The sequence below is a fragment of the Emiliania huxleyi genome, assembly GCF_000372725.1.
Source record: "Emiliania huxleyi CCMP1516 unplaced genomic scaffold EMIHUscaffold_105, whole genome shotgun sequence".
NCBI lineage: Eukaryota > Haptophyta > Isochrysidales > Noelaerhabdaceae > Emiliania > Emiliania huxleyi.
The window spans coordinates 283,766-301,961 of NW_005202113.1; the positions used below are offsets into that span (position 1 = coordinate 283,766).

General features: G+C 64.2%; 5 protein-coding genes across 5 annotated transcripts; 3 read left to right on the forward strand and 2 right to left on the reverse strand.

Moving 5' to 3' along the window:
• Positions 1–4,882: 4,882 nt before the first annotated feature.
• EMIHUDRAFT_69733 (hypothetical protein) lies at positions 4,883–6,562 on the forward strand (the record flags this gene model as incomplete). Its single annotated transcript, XM_005792754.1, has 3 exons — positions 4,883–5,371; positions 5,483–5,854; positions 5,897–6,562. The coding sequence occupies 3 exons, from the start codon at positions 4,883–4,885 to the stop codon at positions 6,560–6,562; spliced, it is 1,527 nt and encodes a 508-aa protein (XP_005792811.1).
• A 145-nt stretch (positions 6,563–6,707) lies between these two features.
• EMIHUDRAFT_417371 (thioredoxin) lies at positions 6,708–8,045 on the reverse strand. The gene is made up of 2 exons (XM_005792755.1): positions 7,522–8,045; positions 6,708–6,764 (listed from the first exon to the last, which is right to left on the reverse strand). Exon 1 carries the CDS (start codon positions 8,028–8,030, stop codon positions 7,593–7,595), a length of 438 nt encoding a protein of 145 aa, XP_005792812.1. The 5' UTR covers positions 8,031–8,045; the 3' UTR covers positions 6,708–6,764; positions 7,522–7,592.
• Positions 8,046–9,783: 1,738 nt separating this feature from the next.
• Positions 9,784–11,113, forward strand: EMIHUDRAFT_439674 (hypothetical protein). The gene is made up of 3 exons (XM_005792756.1): positions 9,784–9,869; positions 9,942–10,584; positions 10,700–11,113. The coding sequence occupies exons 1-3, from the start codon at positions 9,835–9,837 to the stop codon at positions 10,817–10,819; spliced, it is 798 nt and encodes a 265-aa protein (XP_005792813.1). The 5' UTR covers positions 9,784–9,834; the 3' UTR covers positions 10,820–11,113.
• A 434-nt stretch (positions 11,114–11,547) lies between these two features.
• On the forward strand, positions 11,548–13,073 carry EMIHUDRAFT_108579 (hypothetical protein; the record flags this gene model as incomplete). Its single annotated transcript, XM_005792757.1, has 3 exons — positions 11,548–12,018; positions 12,112–12,165; positions 12,249–13,073. 3 exons carry the CDS (start codon positions 11,548–11,550, stop codon positions 13,071–13,073), a joined length of 1,350 nt encoding a protein of 449 aa, XP_005792814.1.
• A 426-nt stretch (positions 13,074–13,499) lies between these two features.
• EMIHUDRAFT_222859 (hypothetical protein) lies at positions 13,500–14,510 on the reverse strand (the record flags this gene model as incomplete). Its single annotated transcript, XM_005792758.1, has 2 exons — positions 13,500–13,739; positions 14,001–14,510. 2 exons carry the CDS (start codon positions 14,508–14,510, stop codon positions 13,500–13,502), a joined length of 750 nt encoding a protein of 249 aa, XP_005792815.1.
• Positions 14,511–18,196: the final 3,686 nt, after the last annotated feature.

Sequence of the window (18,196 nt, forward strand, 5' to 3'; positions counted from 1 at the left end):
AGCCAGGCCCGGCGCGCTGGCCGCGACCGCGACCGCGGCCCTCACTTGAGCCCGAACTGCCCGCCGGACATGTCGGAACCGTCCGACTATAGTGACTAGCACACCTCTGTCAAGAGTCCCCAGAAACCCGAGGAGTCACACAGTCCACCTGTGTGATGCACGCCCTGTGAGCGGGGCGGGGTGCGCACTGTACCTCTGTGTTCGTGTGTTGCCCATCTCTACGGGAGATGACTGCTCTATTTATTTATTTATAAACAAGACTTGAATCAGTACTATTTTTTTGCTTGGGGCGGCCAGCATGATGAAATCTGGAAAAACCTGACCGGCCCCTGCCCTGCCCCTACCTACCTAGGGTGCCCACAGGACCCAAAAGAAAATAGCTTTCCGGCTCAAAAAGGGACGCACGAGGCAAATCTGATGTTGGAGTGTTCCAATAGGAGCGAGGCCTCTTCCGTTGGGGGACCGAGTGCCTAAATAAATAAATAAATAAAACGGACACCTCTCTAGTGTGAGATGGATCTTTGTGCAGGGTTCTTTGTGGGTGTGGTCGGCGACTAGCCGGGGTCGTCCTCCGACCGAGTGACTAGGAAAAGAGGGTCCCCCGGTTTGTCACGCGCGAGCGCGAGCGTGACACTGCACTTGGCGCCGAGCGCCCGCGGCTCAGACCTTGTGCAGGCCACCCCTCGGTGACCACGCCGGTCCGGACCGATGGCGCTCGGTGTGGAGCAAGCAAGACCCCCCCCCCCCCATCGGCGCGCGCTCGCCATTCCAACGGCCGCCAGGAGCACCAAGAGGACTCCTCATGGCTGTGGTCAAGTGGGCTTCGACCGGCCTCGGCTGGGGGGGCGGGTTGTCCCGGCTGCGGACGCCTTCTGCAGCCCCCTGGGCCCGTGACAGCACCCCAAAACTGCCCCTCGGCGGCATACAGCACTGCCAGCCAGCCTCTTCCTCCTCCTAAGGGCTGTACTATAGGCCATATTGCGCCGCCTCCTACTGGCAGCCGGGCGGGCGCGCGCCGCGGGCGCCTCGGCGCGCGCACGGCTCGCAAAGTTCGAACGAGTACTGCCGCCCGGCCGCCTCAAGGCTGCCGGGCGGCAGTACTCGCCTCGCAAGCACGCGTCGTCACTCAGCCGCGGAGAACAGGCGGTGCTGTGCGCGAAGCGCGCGCGATCTCGTACTTTTAAGGCTGGATCCGGCCATTCCAAGGGTATACCTTTGAGAATCCCCAGCGTCCCACCCTCCTAGTCACACTCTCAATATCTCGACTATCCAACATGAAGTGCTGCGATCGGGAGTGCCCCATTTCGTTTTTCCTTTCTTTTTTGGGTCCTGTGGGCACCCTAACCTACCTACCACCTACCTACCCTACTTATGGGAAACTAAAAAAGAAATCACTGAGCGGGGTGAAGGTGGGGTACTATACCAACTAAAGTGATGGCTGGTGGTACTCTCCTGCAACCACAGTCCTTCCTGTGGCGCATGGCAGGCCACTCAAGGCCATACAAGCACCAGATCACCCACTTTGGGAGGGTAAAAGAAAGAAAACATACAACCCAAGGGAGGGATGGGAGGACGGCACGCCGCCACCACACAGGGATTTTAAGGAGAGGTGTGTGATGCGCTAGCCGTCGCCCACCCTAGGGAGTCTGCCTCTTCCTATCTCTCTTCGCAGTCTCTCGCCGCTTGGGGAGGGTTGACATCGTGATTTCGCCGGAAAATTCTTTTTTTGCTGTGAAAATTCCGGCGTGAAGAGAGGGGAAAACCCGACGGGAGGGCCCAGACCTACCCTACCTACCCCGTCATGCTGGCCGCCCCAAGCAAAAAAAGAATACACCTGCTTGAATGCCGGCATTCAAGCAAGCGAGACGACGCTAGTCGGCTCCGCGACGCGGAGCGCTGCATGAAGGCCGGCAAGCCGCTCACGGTGCGCGAGGCGTCCTTCATCAGCTTGCTGATGGGACACACCGAGCGCACCGGCGCGGCCACCGTGCGCTTGGCCCGAGCCGACTCAGCAGCTCCGGCCCAACCAATCCGGCCGCCGACGGGAGGGCGAGCAAAAGGGAGAGCACGCGCATGGGCCAAAATGTCCGTTACGCATCCTTGGTGCTCTGTTTTCTTTCTTTCTTTCTTTCATCCATCCCTTGGTTTCTCGAGCTTGGTTTCGCCCTCCTTTTTATTTTTTATTTAGGGCGGGGTCGTGCACGACATGCAGCTTGCAGGCAAGCGGGTTTCTAAAAAAGGGTCGCCCGCCCCTTCGACCCCGGTTAAGTGACTCGTTCGCTTTCCACCCAGACTGTGATTTTGTGTGTATAGTGACTAGTGTGAGCTCTGCGTCTCGACTCTGCGTCTGCCCATACCGACGCATACCCGCACGAAGCACTCTCGAGGTTGCTAAGAGCATCTGACTATCCCGGATCCTGCTGAACAAGTTCCTCTTGTAGCTCGATCGGTCACACCGCCACCACCGCCGACGTCTCCCGGTGAGATGATGGAGAGCGAGAGGGGGGACGACACTGCTTTCGTTCGACTGCTTTTGCAGCGTGAGATCTCCGTGCACCCCGATCCTGTACCGTGTGTTTGTTATGAGGACCCCCCCCCCCCCCCAATGAACACTCCAGTGAGGGAGGGTGAGACGATCGAGGGGTCCCGTACCACGCGGAATCGACCCTATCCGGTGCTCAAGTGCTCAAATTGCCGGGATTAAATTCGTAAAAAGATCATCGCCCCACACCTTGATCCTTGTACAGCGCCCAATGGCAAGCAATGGGACAGCATGGCTGGCTCGGTCTCGTGCTGGCTACTGCCTGGAGACAGGGTATGAGTTCAAGCCATCTTGTTCAGTAGACGTCGCTGGTGCGCATATGCTTCCCGCCGACATCCGCAGCTGGACCAAGGCAGCGGAATTCTGCCTCGCAAAATTCGCAAGATGCAAGAATGCACGCTTTGTGACGGTGTCGATTAAGTTCAGGGACTGCTCCTGGGCCTTCCGCTGTGAGATGAAGCACGTTGGCTCAGTTGACCCCGCCTTCCGCTCGGCTCCGGTTTCTGGTAGCCGCGCCGAGGCCCATGAGATGGCCAATGGCGTTTCCATGGAGACATCTGTCGGCCGCGTGGTACTGCCGCCATATCCTTCTATTCGAGACCGCGGCTCGGTAGCTGTGCTCTACTCCGGCCGCTACCACCTCCAACGCGTGACCCAGACCTGGCCAACGCACCTGCGCCTGCTCGTGCAGCCCACCGCCGCGGCTCTCTTCGTCTTTGTGTCTCTTCCGACTGAGGGAGGGAGACTAAGCGGAAACGTAACCTGCATTGAGATTGGAGCGCAGCTTCGGCCATGGTTGGCCGGCTGTCTCGTTGGGACGACGCCCAAATCGCCACGCCCCCCCAAGGTTGGGAGTTTGCCGGGCTTGAGCCAGACACCAAAATGGCTGAACGAGAGGTACTGGGCGCAGTACGAGAATCTGCGTCAGGCGAATCAGCTGCGTCTCGACCACGAGCGTGTTCGTGGCACCCGCTACACTTTTATTGTCCGCGCGCGCCTCGACTTGTTCTTTGAGACCCACGCTCCAGTCGGCCCTTTGGTGGAAGCGCAGAGCAAGTGGGTCGACAAGTCGAAGTGCTGGTTGGCCGTGGCGCTGCCCCCTGAGGTTGCGCAATGCGCAGCATGCACGCGGACGCTCAGCCATTATCAGCGTTTCGTCAGATTTTCACTCTACCCGTCGGACCATTTCATGGTCTTCACATGGCTCGCCGCCGCTGCGCTCGACTCGTTTCCTGGGAACATAATGCGCTACGCAGGTCACCGGTGCAGAAACGGTGTGCTGCATAATGCAGTAGAAGGGTGGCTTCTTCTGGAGCTGAACCTGTCGAACGTCTCGCTGAGCCTGGTCCCGCTCAGAGGCGGCGGCGCTAGGGGCAAGTACCTGTCGTTTGACAGCACACGGAACCCCGCGACCACGCACATGCTTCGCTCGACAGAGATTGCCACAGCCTGCGTGACGGACGCGGGCTGCAACCCCGACTTTGATCTTCCTCTGTGTGGAGGGTAAAACCAAAGAAGGAAAACAGACCAGCACCCAAGCGCCAAGGGAGCAGGGACGTTTGGCGTGTGGTCTGTCGGGCATGGAAAGTCGAAAATAAAGAAAGAAATCCTCGACGAGGGACCCCTTTTGAGTTTTGTGTTCCGGCTCCTACCCAGATAGGGGGTCTGTTCACCACGGTGACACCCGATGTTAGGCTGTATCCATATTTCCTGATTCCTCGCGCACCCGTCTCGTTTCCTTTCCGTGTAGCGTGTTTCTCCACAGCACCCTCTCGTTTCCTCTCTAGTTTCCCGAGGAAACTCCCATGGAAATCAGCAGCAGGTGTGCTTGGGCGCGCCCAAAATCAGCCAAAGCGCGGCAAAATAGCTGGGTATTTTGCGGTATACCTGGAAAACCCCGGGTATACCTGGAAAAATCCGGTATTTTGCCGATTTCCTCGGTTTCGCCTTTCAGATTTTGCCCCAGACCAGCTCTCAGACTCAGGCGTCAGGGAAACTCGAGAGTTGCCAGATATGGAGCACCAAACACCCTCTAGTTTCCCTGGAAATTTCCGGAAACGCCAAGTGCTGGGGACCCTCTCGTTTCCTTTTTGGTTTCCGGAAACATGGATACACAAAACAAAATCTGGATGGAACAGGCCAAACATGCAACAGGTAGGTAGGTCCGGTTTTGACCGCCCCAGAGGGCCCTACAACAGGTAGGTACCCCCTTTTTGGGTCTTTTTTCGCTTCGCTGCGCGGCCTGAGGATAGGTAGGTAGGTAGGGCGTTTTGGCGCGAGTCATGCCGCAGCCCCCCTATCTGGGTACGAGCCGGAAACCCTGCCTGAACCAACGGCAAAATGGCGGCAACCTGTCGGTTCTCCGACAGCCACGAGGGTGGGCACGTCCTCTTTAGCCCCGACGGGCGGCTCGTCGCCGCCGCAGCCATGTACCGACTCGTGGTTCGCGACGCGCGCACGCTCGAGATCGTGCACGTCTTCGCGTGCGTCGACCGCATCGACATGCTCGAGTGGTCTTGCGATTCAAAGTACGTGCTGTGCGGCCTCTTCGCGCGCGGCCTCGCGCAGGTGTGGAGCGTCGACCCCGACGAGGCGGACTGGCACGCCAAGATCGACGAGGGTCCCCTCGGGCTCGCGCACGTGCGCTGGGCGCCTGATGGGCGGCATGTTCTCGCGACCTCCGACTTCCGGCTGCGCGTGACGGTCTGGTCGCTGGTCGACCGGTCCGTGTCGTACCTGCAGTACCCAAAGTTCGCCAAGGAGGGGCTGTCCTTCTCTGCCGACGGCCGGCAGATGGCGCTCGCCCACCGGAGGGACGGGCGCGACTCGGTGGGCTGCTCCCAGCCTCTTGGGGAGGGGAGGGGAGGGGGAGAGGGAGGGGAGGGTCGAGGCGGTGCTCGCCCTCCGCCCGAGCAACCGGGCCGCCCGCGGCGCGCGCAGGTGCAGCTCGTCCAGACGGAGGGCTGGGCCGTCTCCCTCCGCTTCGAGGTTGCCAGCCGCGACTTGGCCGACCTTCGGTACGCGCCGCGCGGTGACACGACCCTGTGCGTCCTCGACGGGCTGCTCGAGCCGCAGGCCCTCGTCTACCGCGAGGGGCTCCTCCTGGCCACCTGCCGGCTGCAGCCCGGCCCGGAGGGCTCCTCCCACCTCGGGCCGAAGGCGCTCAGCTGGAGCCCCGCGGCCGACCTCCTCGCGGTGTGCGGCCACGACGAGAGGGTGCGGCTGCTGCACCGCGGCTCGTGGGCGCACGTCGGCGACCTGCAGCACGGCGCCGAGCTGCTCGAGGCCTTTGCGCCCGACGCGGTCGCGTACGTGCAGGTGTCGCGCCAGGGCGGCGGCGCGGCGGCCGCCGAGGCGAGCTCGTCGGCTTGCGACACCGAGGCGGACGCGGAGGCAGCGGAGCTGGCCGAGTCGCTGGCGGAGCTGCACGCGAGCGGCGGGCGGCAGTACGTCTACGCGGCGCAGAGGCTCCCCCTCTCGCTGCCGACCGTCCGCCCCACGCCCGAGAAGCCCAACCCGAGGATGGGGGTCGGGCTGGCGACGTGGTCGGCGGGCGGCCGCTTCCTCGCGACGCGCGACGACGGGGCGCCGCGCGCGCTGTGGGTGTGGGACGGCGCGTCGCTCGGGCTGCACTCGCTCCTGCTGCAGGCGCACGCGGTGCGCGCCGCCGCGTGGCACCCCACGAGGCAGCTGCTCGCGCTGTGCACCGGCATCGGCGCCGTTGTCCTCTGGTCGCCGCGCGGGTGCCAGACGGTGCCGCTGCCCGAGGGGCGGTCCTTCCGCGTGTGCGGCCTCGCGTGGGGCGGCGGCGGCGACGCGCTCCTCCTCCTCGACAAGGACCGCTTCACCCTCGCTCACGTCCAGACCGGGACAGAGCCGGAGCCTCCCCCGCCGGCGCCGCAGCTCGACCCCGACCTGGAGGAGGAGCTCAAGCGGCTCCTCGCGGCCGAGAAAGGCGACGAGAATGCGGACGCGCAGTACGAGTACCTGCCTCCGCCGGACGGCGCCGGCGCGGAGTAAGGCTCCTCGCGGCCGAGAAAGGCGACGTGAGAATATGTGCGGACGCGCAGTACGAGTATATACCCGCCGGGCCGCGCGCCGGCCCGCCGGACGGCGCCGGCGCGGAGGCACATGACGGGCACCGCGTTGAGACTGTGCAAGAGGGTTTTCGATTACACGAATTACACGTGCTCAAGTAGCGTAGCTCAATGTTGGGCGAGATCTCGGGTGAAATTCTGAAAAACGTGCAGCACTTCTAGCCGACATCGACAAAAGTCACTCTCTAGCCCCGCGGCGAGCGGCCCCGCCGGAGGCGAAGAAAATTTTGCCATCTAGCGCTCTCTAACACACATTTTTGCACAAATCGACGCCTCCAAACAAGTTCAATAAGACTGGTCTTCACTGCAGCACGCCTCGAGCGAGTAATGCGTCTGTAGGCCAATATAATAGAGCTTCTCGCGCGCGCTCCTCACGAGCTGGCGGTCCGCAGGGCCGCCCGGGCCGGGCGAGAAGCGCAAGCCCGCCAGCCGCACCATGTGATTCACGATGATGAGCGTCTCGGCCTCGAGCAGCGTGTAGGAGCGAAGCTTGCCCTCGCACTCGCGTTGCTCGAGCCTGAGCCACTGCGCCTTGACCACGAGATAGCCCGCGGGGATGGTGTCGGTGTTGACGACCGTGTCCTCGGCCAGCGTGTACGCCTTCCCCTTGAGCACCGCCAGCCAGTAGAGCCCCTCGAGCGACTGCTCGCGCCGATCTGCGCGGCGACAGCGGCCTGGACAAGTCCGGCCAAGTCGGTTACGGGGAGGGCTACTACGAGGTCTTTGCGCGGGGGTGGTCGGGCGCCAGGCGCCCAGTCGATTGCCGCATAGTTCGTCGTAGTAGCCCTATCATAAACCTCTTATTCACACCTTGCACTTTGAAAGAAGAAATATCCGACCTTTGTCGAAGATCCGGAGGGTTTATCAGAGCATCACCCCCCTCTCGTCCGTCGTCGCACTGCACGCACACCGGCGTCGCGGGTTGACCAAAATAATAAACAAATGGTTCACACTCACTTCAGGCCTCGCTTTTCGAGAGCCGCGAGCCGCTTCTCACGCTCGCTCATGCCGCTCGCCTCGCCGGCGCTGCCGCCGAGCGCCTGGCCCTCGCCGGCAGCGGACCACTTGTCGCCCTGGTGAGCCACCACCAGCGCTTCGAGCGCCTCAGGGTTGGCTCCGCGGCACGAACCGACCTCTTTCTTGTCGCGGAAGGCCTTGAAAGTTGGCATCGCAGAGACGCGGCACTCCTGTGCGACTTCCTGATTCTCGTCCACGTCGATCTTGACAAAGCAAACATGGGAGTACTTGGCGGCGAGGGCCTCGAAGATGGGCGCAATCATCTTGCACGGCCCGCACCACGACGCCGTGAAGTCGACGACCACAGCCTGGTTCTTTGCAGCCGCGTCAGCCAGCAGGGCGTGCCACTCCTCGGTAGTGGCGATGCTCCTCATCTTGGCTGATCAGCGTCGGGACCTGTATGTGGGTGAGAGTGCAGAACGGCGAGAAAACGCGTACTCTGGCCTCCAGTCGACTCCTCCCCCATCCCTCGTCTGGGTTGGTCTGTTTTCTTTCTTTCTTTCTTTTCCAGCCAGGGCCATACCCCCCCCCCCCCCTTCCCTCGCCCCACCGCCGGCCGCCTTATCTAATGGATGGCCACTGAAAAAATGAAAAATATGACATGTATGAGGGCCCAACTTCAGAATCGTGCTTTGAGTTGGGTTGTTACGTGTTGGGTTGGGTTGTTGGGTTGTTCCGTGAGGTTGGGTCGTCGGCGCGAATGGTGAGGTCTCGACCGCCGCCGCTCACGCCAGCGGACGGCCACCATCGGTGTTTTTGGCTTCGCCACCGTCCAAGGCGTGCGCCATGCGCTCGCCGGCATCGAGCGAGCAACGTGATCGACCGAGCGGCTTGCTGTGTGGACGCCTTCTTGTGGCTCTCGTCGAGAGCGTTTTGCGTCCCGGCGGGTGGGAGAATATGTGTCGTCTGATGTGTCACTGTGTACGTCACATCGGTCTTGATAACAAGCACGGTCGATCCGTCGAAGCGATACACTCGTTCCTATCACGCTGGAAGGCTGGCACGGAGCTCTGTGCCGGCACACAGCAAGAGCCGTGCGGCAAGAAGAGCTCGATGGGGAGCGAGAACCGTCAGAGGTGCTCACCCAGGTTTCGGAAGTCCGCCTTGATGCGGTCAGTTCCCCCCAGGTTTGACCGCGCAGCTCGCAAGACTCGTCGAGCACTCGCAGCCTTTCTGCGCCTCTGACTCTGCAAGCTATGCGGGAAGAGCAGTTTATCCGCAATATATCGACGAGTTCGAGAGAGCCACAGGCTTTCGCTCGGGAGGGATTGAGTGCATCGCGACGGACTTCAGGTTACACCTGAAAATCTGACGGTTCTCGCTCCCCATCGAGCTCTTCTCTTGCCGCACGGCTCTTGCTGTGTGCCGGCGCAGAGCTCCGTGCAAGCCTTCCAGCGTGATAGGAACGAGTGTATCGCTTCGACGGATCGACCGTGCTTGTTATCAAGACCGATGTGACGTACACAGTGACACATCAGACGACACATATTCTCCCACCCGCCGGGACGCAAAACGCTCTCGACGAGAGCCAGAAGAAGGCGTCCACACAGCAAGCCGCTCGGTCGATCACGTTGCTCGCTCGATGCCGGCGAGCGCATGGCGCACGCCTTGGACGGTGGCGAAGCCAAAAACACCGATGGTGGCCGTCCGCTGGCGTGAGCGGCGGCGGTCGAGACCTCACCATTCGCGCCGACGACCCAACCTCACGCGGAACAACCCAACCCGGGCCAACAACCCAACCCAACCCAAAAAGCACGATTCTGAAGTTGGGCCCTCTGTATGCGGAGGCGGCCGAGGCGGCCCGTAAGGCGGCGGAGCTCGCCGCGAGAAACGCCAATGGTCTTGAGCTGTGGAAAGCCGACCGCAGCACCGCCGGCGCCGTTGTCGCGTTGCGAGACTCGGCGCTTGGCTACTGCTGGTGCTTCGTTCCCGCCGCTGCCGGTAGCTCACGCCAAGCTGATGCACCTTCAGCCAGCTGCTGTCCCCGACTTTTAAAGTTACCAAAAGGAGCGCACAGCAGTACATACATCGTGTTCACGCGTTGCCCGAACAACAGAGGCGGATAACGCCGCGGGTCCCACTAGTACCAAGGAGGGCTGCGCATTTTATCTGCGACAAGGACGTACGCCGATACCCGCGCGCCGAGCAAGGAGACATCGCGCAACAGCGCTGTGCGCCATGGACAAGACGACGGTCGGGCGGCTCTCGAACAAGTAGCAGCGCGCGCCCCTGCCCCCGCCCTCCCCTCTCCGCTCCTCTCCAGCAGCGCGCGCGCCCGGCCGCAGGTACGGCGACGACGGCTGGCCTGGCAAGACATCTCCGTACCCGTGGCCGATCGTCGTGCTCAACCAGTTTATTCGCGAGCCGAGCTACTACATCGTCGGCTTCGTCTGGAAGCTGCGCGGGTGCTGCCGGAGCAAGAAGTCGAAGCCGCCGGTCCTCACGAACGAGCCCAAGCAGATCTCGTCGTCGTCAAAGACGGTGCTCTTCATCCGGCACGGGCAGGGCGACCACAACGCGAGCCTACCCGGCTGGAACCTGGTCGACCCGCCGCTCAACGCGACCGGCCTCGGGCAGGCGAGGGACCTGCACGAGCGGCTGGGCGGCACGGGCGGCCCGCTCAAGGACGTCGAGGTCGTGCTCGTCTCGCCGCTCACGCGCGCCTTCCAGACCGCCCAGGGCGCGTTCGGGCACGGGCCGGCGTTTCAGAACCGGGAGCCGACGCTCAAGCCAAAGTGGGTCGTCTGCCCGCTGCTCCGCGAGCGGATGGGCGCGCCCTGCGACGAGGGGCGCCCAAAGGCGCAGCTGGCGATGACGATGCCCGAGATGAAGGAGATGGAGGGGTTCGACACGATGAAGCCGGATGTCTGGTGGACGCCGCACTTTGAGTTCGGGCTGTACGACCGCATCGCCGAGCTCGAGGAGCAGGCGCGGGGCGCCGCGCCTCTCGCCTCTCGCACCGCACCGCTCACCGCCCCTCTCGCCGCCTCACTGCCCCGCTCGCCTCCTCACCGCTCCTCTCGGCCCGCTTGCCCGCCTGCAGATCCTCTCGCGCCCCGAGTCGACGATCGCCGTGGTCGGGCACGGCGGCCTCTTCACGCGCATCCTGGGCTACCACCTCCACAACTGCGGCCACCAGTGGACCTCGTGGGATGCGGACTAAGCGCCGCCCAGCGCTGCGGCGACCCCAGCAGCGCTCGGAGCCGTGGGCTGCGGAGCGAGCTGGGGCTGCGGTCCGAGGGCGGCCACGGCCCACCGCGACCGGTGGGAGCTCTCACCGGTTGATATTGTGCGTGCGCCATTATTGCCTGCGGGGCGTTTCACAGCTGCCTCGCCGACGCAGTGCCGCCGCGTGCCCCGTGTGCCCCGTCCACACTGTCACTGGTCACTGTCGATAGAAACCCCTGTGTGTCTTGTTGATTAAGGTCAGTTCTGAAAGAAAGCACTTGGAGCACTTGGAGAGCAGTCATTAGCCTCACATCCAGGGCCGGGAGCTAAGCGCTGGCACCCAGCGGGCCGGATGTGTCCACCCGCAACCCGGATGAACGAAAGAAAGAGAAAACGGACAGCCAAACAAGGGGTGGGAGGAGGACAAGATCCCCACCTGCACGCGAGCAGGATTTTGGAAGGACGATCAGGGACACAGGGGAACGGGAGCGGGGAGCGCATCGCGACACGGAGGGCGAGGGGGGCTGGGCCGCAGGGTTCACCCACACGACAGGGTCCCAGGGATTCCCCTCTCGTATAGGACAAAGTCGCACCCGGCGGCACGGGGGCAGGCACGGGCCTCCTACTGGTTGCGCTCCGCTCTCCTAGTTCTCCTGCTCCTTGACAAGGGACCGACAGGATCGCGCGAATCTTTCTCTCTTCCCGGCTGGCCACTGCGATTGCATGCACGTCGCCCTGGCCATCGCCGCGGCGTCTACTCGCGCTTCTGTGGAAATGGCACCGTCCAAGTCGCCCGGCGCCTCGTCCGACCGGCCGCTGCCGACCGACACCTACCTCTCCGAGTACAGCAAGATCTTTGACCACATCGGCATGCTGGAGGCTCGCTCCCGCTCGCAGCCCATCTCTCCCACAGCGGCGGATGCGCTTCACCGCTCTCGCACCTGGCCGCAGGACATGCAGAGGATGGCTGCCTACCACGACGCCATCAAGCGGAACGCCGCAGTGCACTTCAAGGGCAAGGTCGTGCTCGACGTTGGGTCGGGGACGGGCGTGCTCGCCATCTGGGCGGCGCAGGCGGGCGCGCGGCGCGTGTACGCCGTGGAGGCCTCGGGCGTCGGCGCTCACATCCAGACGATGGTCGAGGCGCACGGGCTGGCCGACACGGTGACGGTCCTGCGCGAGAGGGTCGAGCAGGTGGAGCTGGCCGAGCAGGCTCGCCGCAGCCCGCCGCCCGCGCCGCCGCGCGTGCGGCCTCCGACCTCCGCCGCGCGTGCCCACTCTGTGCAGGTGGACGTGATTGTGTCCGAGTGGATGGGCTACTTCCTGCTGCGCGAGTCGATGGTCGAGTCGGCAGCCGCCTCGCCGGCTCGGGGTGTGGCGAGGCTCGGACGCCGCGGCCTCACCGTCGTGCGCACGCGAGGTAGGTGCTCCTCGCGCGGGACCGCTGGCTCAAGCCGGGAGGAGTCATGTACCCTTCGCACGCGCGGCTGCTCCTCGCGCCCTCCGCGCTGCCCCGCTTCCTGCTCCGCCGCCGCGAGGAGATTGCGAGCTCGATGCACGCGTGGGAGCAGCTCGCCGCCGAGCTGCGGAGCAAGTACTCCCTCCGCCTGGACGCGCTGCAGGCCTCGACCCGCCGCCCCGCCCCTCGCACGCCCCTCCGCCCCCCCCGCCCCCCCGCCGCCCTCGCGCCACTCCCGCCGCCCCGCCGCCCTCGCCGCCCGCCGCCCTCGCCGCCCGCCTCGCAGGCCGCCTACGAGCGCGAGCACCACGAGTACGCCTTCTCCGAGGCGTGGCAAGGCATCCTCCCCGCCTCCCTCCTGCGCGACGAGCCGCAGGTGCTGCTCGAGGCGGACATGCACTCGGTGACGCACGCGCAGTTCTTCGACTGGCAGACCGAGGTACAGTTCGCGCCGCCGCACGCCGACGAGCCGCAGCACGGCCTCTGCGGCTGGTTCGACGTCCGCTTCTGTGGCTCCGAGTCGCAGCCCGCTCACGAGTGCGTCGAGCTCGACACCTCGCCCGAGGCGCCGCCGACGCACTGGGCGCAGACCACGCTGCTGCTCGAGCGGCCGCTCGACGGGTCACCGCTCGTCGTCGCGCTCGCGCAGAACAGCGGCTTCCACCACGACCTCAACGTGACGGTCTCGTCCGGCGCGTGGAGCGCGTCGTATGCTGTGACGGCCGACTTTCGCGGCGGCGAGGACTTCCTGGAGGACGCGGAGGCGGAGGAGGGGGAGGAGGGGGCGTAGGCGGACGACGCCACCTCCCCGCGTCTCGGACCTGACCCGCGACGACCGCTGGAGAGACGCGTGCGCGGAGAGAGTGGCGGGCCCTGGCGCCCTGCAGTGTCCTTCTCTGCTGAGACGTCTCGCGCACCCAGGGCCCTGCCGGCCCCGGCCGTACGGCGCTCTTCTCTAGATCTCTCTGAGGGAGTCTGACCTCTCCTCGTACCTCGAGAGTGCACAGCACCTCCCACACCTTGAAGGGGTGGGGGAAAGCTGCTAGCTGGAAAGGAACGGCGAACGCGCCGCCGCCCCAGCCACGGGGCCCACAAATTCCGGAACCCTTCGCTTGGGAATTCTGTTTTCAATTTTCGATAATTAAACATAAAAACTCGTGAGCCTTCAGGGGCCCTTCGCGCCCCACAGATTTCTCCCTTCCGCTCTAGCGGTAGTCTAGCCTGCGTCTCGGTCCTGACTGCGTGTTCCCTCCGGCCGCTCCCACTGCGACCGCCCACTCGGGGCGTGGTGAAAGTAGACGGCGCCCGTGGCGGGGTCTACTCCCGAGACCCACCCGTCGGGCAGCTCCGTCGCCGCGGCGGCCTGCTGCTGCTGCTGCCATTGCGGCGTCAGCGGCGCCTCGCCACCACTAGGCCCCTCTGCACCTGGGTACTCCTCAGCCACCGGCGTGACCACCTCGCCCGGCGTCATCTCCCACACCGCGGGCTGTGCCGCCTCCGGACCGCCGCCGCCGCCGCACGCCGCCGCCGCCGGCCCCTCCCTCCCGCCGTTCGCCTCGGGCCGCGCCGCCTTTGCCGCCCTCCCCTCCGCCTCGAGCCGCTCGTAGAGGTCGTGCTGCGCGTCGCGCCGCCGCTTCGCCTCCTCCGCCGCGCGCAGCGCCAGTTGCCGCGAGTGTATCGCCCGCTGCTGCTCCGGATCCGAGTTGGAGAAGGTGACGCGCAGCGCGGGCCCCCCCTCCGGGTCGATCGGCCTCCCGTCCATCGCCTCGGACGCGAACTGCGCACACGCGCGGCTCCGGAAGCGGACAAAGCCGGTGCCCGGCGCGACGCCCGCCCAGGTCCGCAGGAGCGCGCCCCACTCCGAAAACTTCTCGAGGGAGGCGCGCACCTCTCGCTGCGAGGCCGCCTCGTCGAGGCCCGTAACGAAGAGCAGGCAAGCCGCGTCGACCGAGGAGGTGCGCCTCCGCCCAAAGATGTCGTAGTCGATGCCGTCGGCGGAGAAGGCCATGCGCTGCTCCTCGACGACGGACGGCAGGCGGTGGAGGTTGACGCACGCGGCGCCGTCCCGGCAGGCGCCGCGCGCCCAAGCCAGGCATATCCAAGCGCCGCCTCGCCTGTCGCCGGCTGTCGACTGGGTGTCGACCTCCGGCCAGCAGCGCGGGAGCGCGGGCACGGCGCCGCTGTCGCCGGTGCCCACCGCGTCGATGCCCGGCGGGAGGTCCGACATGGCGTGCCTACTGGGACCCAGCGCTGACTTCTGAGTCGATGCGGTCTTCCCTTTCTCGACTGTCTGAGCTTGTGCGTCTTGGGGAGCTTTACGCGCGTGCGCGGGGTTGTGTTTTTTTAATGTGCTCTCGAAGGAGGACTCTCCTGACAGGGTTTGCGATGAGGAGCGACCCGAAGGGTTTCTCGGAGGTTAGTGCACCACTAACCGCCGAAGCGCAAGCGCTGGGAGCAAGAACACTGCGACGTATCGGGCTCACACTAGCACCCCACCTCGCGAGCCGACGTTCTGGCTCAGCGAGGCTGCTGCGGAGCACTCGCGGACCGGTTCTTCTGGGTTTTTCAGTAGAACATCAAAAAAGGGAAAAATTGCAGTTTACTACGTTTTGAGCTTTTCTCTTGCAGATTACTACACACCACACAATCCACCTTGCAGATTACTACACAGACACAATCCACCTTGCAGATTACTACGCACCACACAATCCACCTTGCAGATTACTACACACACACAATCCACCTTGCAGATTACTACGCACCACACAATCCACCTTGCAGATTACTACACACACACAATCCACCTTGCAGATTACTACGCACCACACAATCCACCTTGCAGATTACTACACACCACACAATCCACCTTGCAGATTACTACTCATCACACATTCATCGCATGATCCGAGGTTGGTTTTTGCACCCGCAGCCCTTCCTGACCGGGGCGCCGCACCTGCGGCAACCGTACTGCCGAGACGCGCGAGGTGGAGCTGGCAAGGCAGGTGCGTTCGCCATCGGCCCTGCGTCGTCGGCGCCGGCAGCTGCGGTGAGGGCTGCGGCGGTCTGAGAAGCATCCTCGTCGCCAGAGGGTGCCACTGTTCGCCTCCTCTTCGCGCCCGACCCCTCGCCTGGAGACAGGATGCGGCCCCGCTTGGGCCTGCCTGGCTTGGTTGGAAGGAAGACGGGCAGCTTGAGCCGGCTCGGCGGTCCATCTGGCACACTGCCGGGGAGAGTGGCGGCAAAGTTGAAGTTGTACTGCGCCTGCCAGACGGCCGTGGTGTATTCGGAGTCGACGAGCTGAGCAATGTCGGGGACACCCTTTTTCTGCACCGCCACAGCCGCCAAGCACTCGCACGGGAAGCCGGTGACCTTCTTGAGCCCGCAAGCGCACGTCCATTCGCATGGCTGGCCGTCGCAGCGGACGAGATGGAACCAGTTTCGCGGCCTACGGCCCTGCCCTGGTGTGGTGTATGCGGGGTAGAAACGAAATGTGTCGGCTGCCGCCGAGTCGATGCGGAATCCTCCATCGCGGACACGATTCAGCAGGCGGGCGACCATCATCCGCATCCTTGGCGGGCATGCGTCGGTGCAGCGTGTGCTCTCCACCCTGCGGCCGTCACAGCGCTTGATGTCATCCTCCAGGAGCAGGCGCATCATCTCGAGCGGATTGGGAATGCCGCGCGCCCCGCTGTGCCTGGTGATGTGATTCATCTTCTCACCAAACTGCGACGTCGTGCGGGGTAACGGCATAGCCCACGCCTCGCTGTTTGGGAGGCTGGCTGGCATCTTGCCACCGTCCTCAGCAAAGGGGAAGAGGAAGCGCTGCGCCGGCGTGTCTGGGGTGTGGGTGACGTACTGCCAAAGGCTGTGCGCAACTTCTGCCTTTGCCTTCTCGTATGAGCCCTGGTTCAGCGCACGCGCCATGGCTTGGTACTGCAGTACAGCAACGGCCTTGCTGATGCCTCCCACAGTGTGAGAGGCGGCTGCAGCCGCGTGGCTGACGCACGAGAACTGGTGGGCCCGTGGCGCGTTGGCCGTGATGGCGGTGCGCAACTCGCGTCTGCCGTCCCGGACAAAGACAACGCGAGGGTCATCGAGCTCAGGGACGTCGGCAACCGCCTGGCGGACGGACGCTGTCGCAGTGGCATTGTTTTCATTGTCGGCAAAGTGCGCGTGCCCCAGAGGTAGGACATTGCGATTGGAGTCGATCGCCACAAACGATGCGAGCGTCCCTGTGTCGCAGTGAGTGAAGTCGTAGGCCAGGCAGTAAACTCCGTTTTGCAACACGTGGCGTGCCCACGCGTACATGAGCACAAAGCCGTAGAAGTAGTCAGAGTTATCCTCGATGCTATTCAGCGTCTCGCTGAGGCCGTGAACAGCATCATCTGTGAAGGTGAGCCCCGAGCCCTTGTTGTCGAACGTCCACTTTCGTTTCGCCGCCTCGCGCGCTACCTTGCGCACCTCCGTGCCCTTCTTGGAGAGGATTGTGACGCAGTGGCCGAGCCGTCGCAGCTCCTGCGCGTAGTTCTCGAGCTGTCCCATGTCGTCGGCTCTCGCAGCGACGGCGGTGTCGGTCGCACTCGTGCTCACATTCATGCCCTGCGCCTCTTTGCCTACGGTACAACCCGTGTCAAGGTGCGAGTCGCGGCGCGCAGTGGTCGCGGCAGGTCAGGAGAGGCGCAGCAGTGGACTGTCACATCTAAGTCGGCCACCGATGCGGCGGCAAAAGTCCTCCGAGGCCTCTGCCCGGAGGTACGGCTGCACCGCCGCTTGGACCTGCCGCCAGTTGCTGCAGTCGACAACCTGCTGCACAACGACCGACGCCAGCTCGACCGGCGTGTACGCGTGGAACCTCTTTCGCCGCTCACGACCCGCCTGCGCCGACTGATCGCAGGTGTGGTCGACTGCGTTCGTGCATTCCCAGACGCTGCCATCTGTGCGACGGCGGAATCGGACATTGAACATGCAGCCCTGCTTCGCGCACATGGCTGACGCGCGCTTCAGGTCGTACAAGGCAGTTGCAACCGACCGCATGGCCCTCTTTGCCGTGCTGTCGGCGTCCCAGACGTACTCGCCAGTCTCACGCTTCTGATGGATCGTGCCATTCCAGCGGACTTTGCGGGTGTCTCGCTCACTGATGGCAAGGATGCGGAATCTGACGTCGGAGCGATCGTTGGCCGTGTCTCCCACCGAGATGCTCATGGTGCTGGCCTCCGCCTGCGTGTATGGCAGCACCGACACGGTCGCTCCCGAAGCCGCCTGCCTCAGCGCCGCCGCCTGTGCTGCGTCCCCAGCTCGCCTCTCCGCCGCCAGCTCCGAGGCGGTCGGCGACGCCAGCGGCGAGGCGGTCGCTCGCACCAGAGTCCTCATGATGAGCCAATCTTCGACGTTCGGCTCGGTGGCGCCTCCCTCGACACAAAAGCTGGGGAAGGTGGCGGCGTCTCCGCTTGCGGCGATGGCAGGCCCGCCTGGTTGGTGTCGAGCCAGGGCTGACGTGAGGGTTTCCTTGAGCGTCTCCACTCTGCTCGAAATCTCGGGGCCGACCAAGACCGGGTTTGGCGCAACCAAGTTCGCCAGCGAGAAGGCGTGCGATCGCTCCTGGCCTGCGCGGGCAACGAACACCGAGAGATGCTCCGCCTCCCGGCCCAGGTACCACTCGTGCATGTACTGGTACTCGGCTGCCCCTGGCTCCCACTCGTGGATGCCGAAGCTGTACACGTGGTTGGTCGCCTCGTTCTCCCACTCGACGAGTAGGATCTCAAATGCTCCGCGCGGATCGGCTGGGCCGCGCTCGTAGAAGGCCTTGATGGTCAGCGTGCCGACGCCTTCCGCCAAGTTGCGCAAGAAGGCCACGGGAAACTTGCTCGCCCTGCTGGTCCCGCGCGGCGGAGTGCACAGGCCCATCGCGCGCAA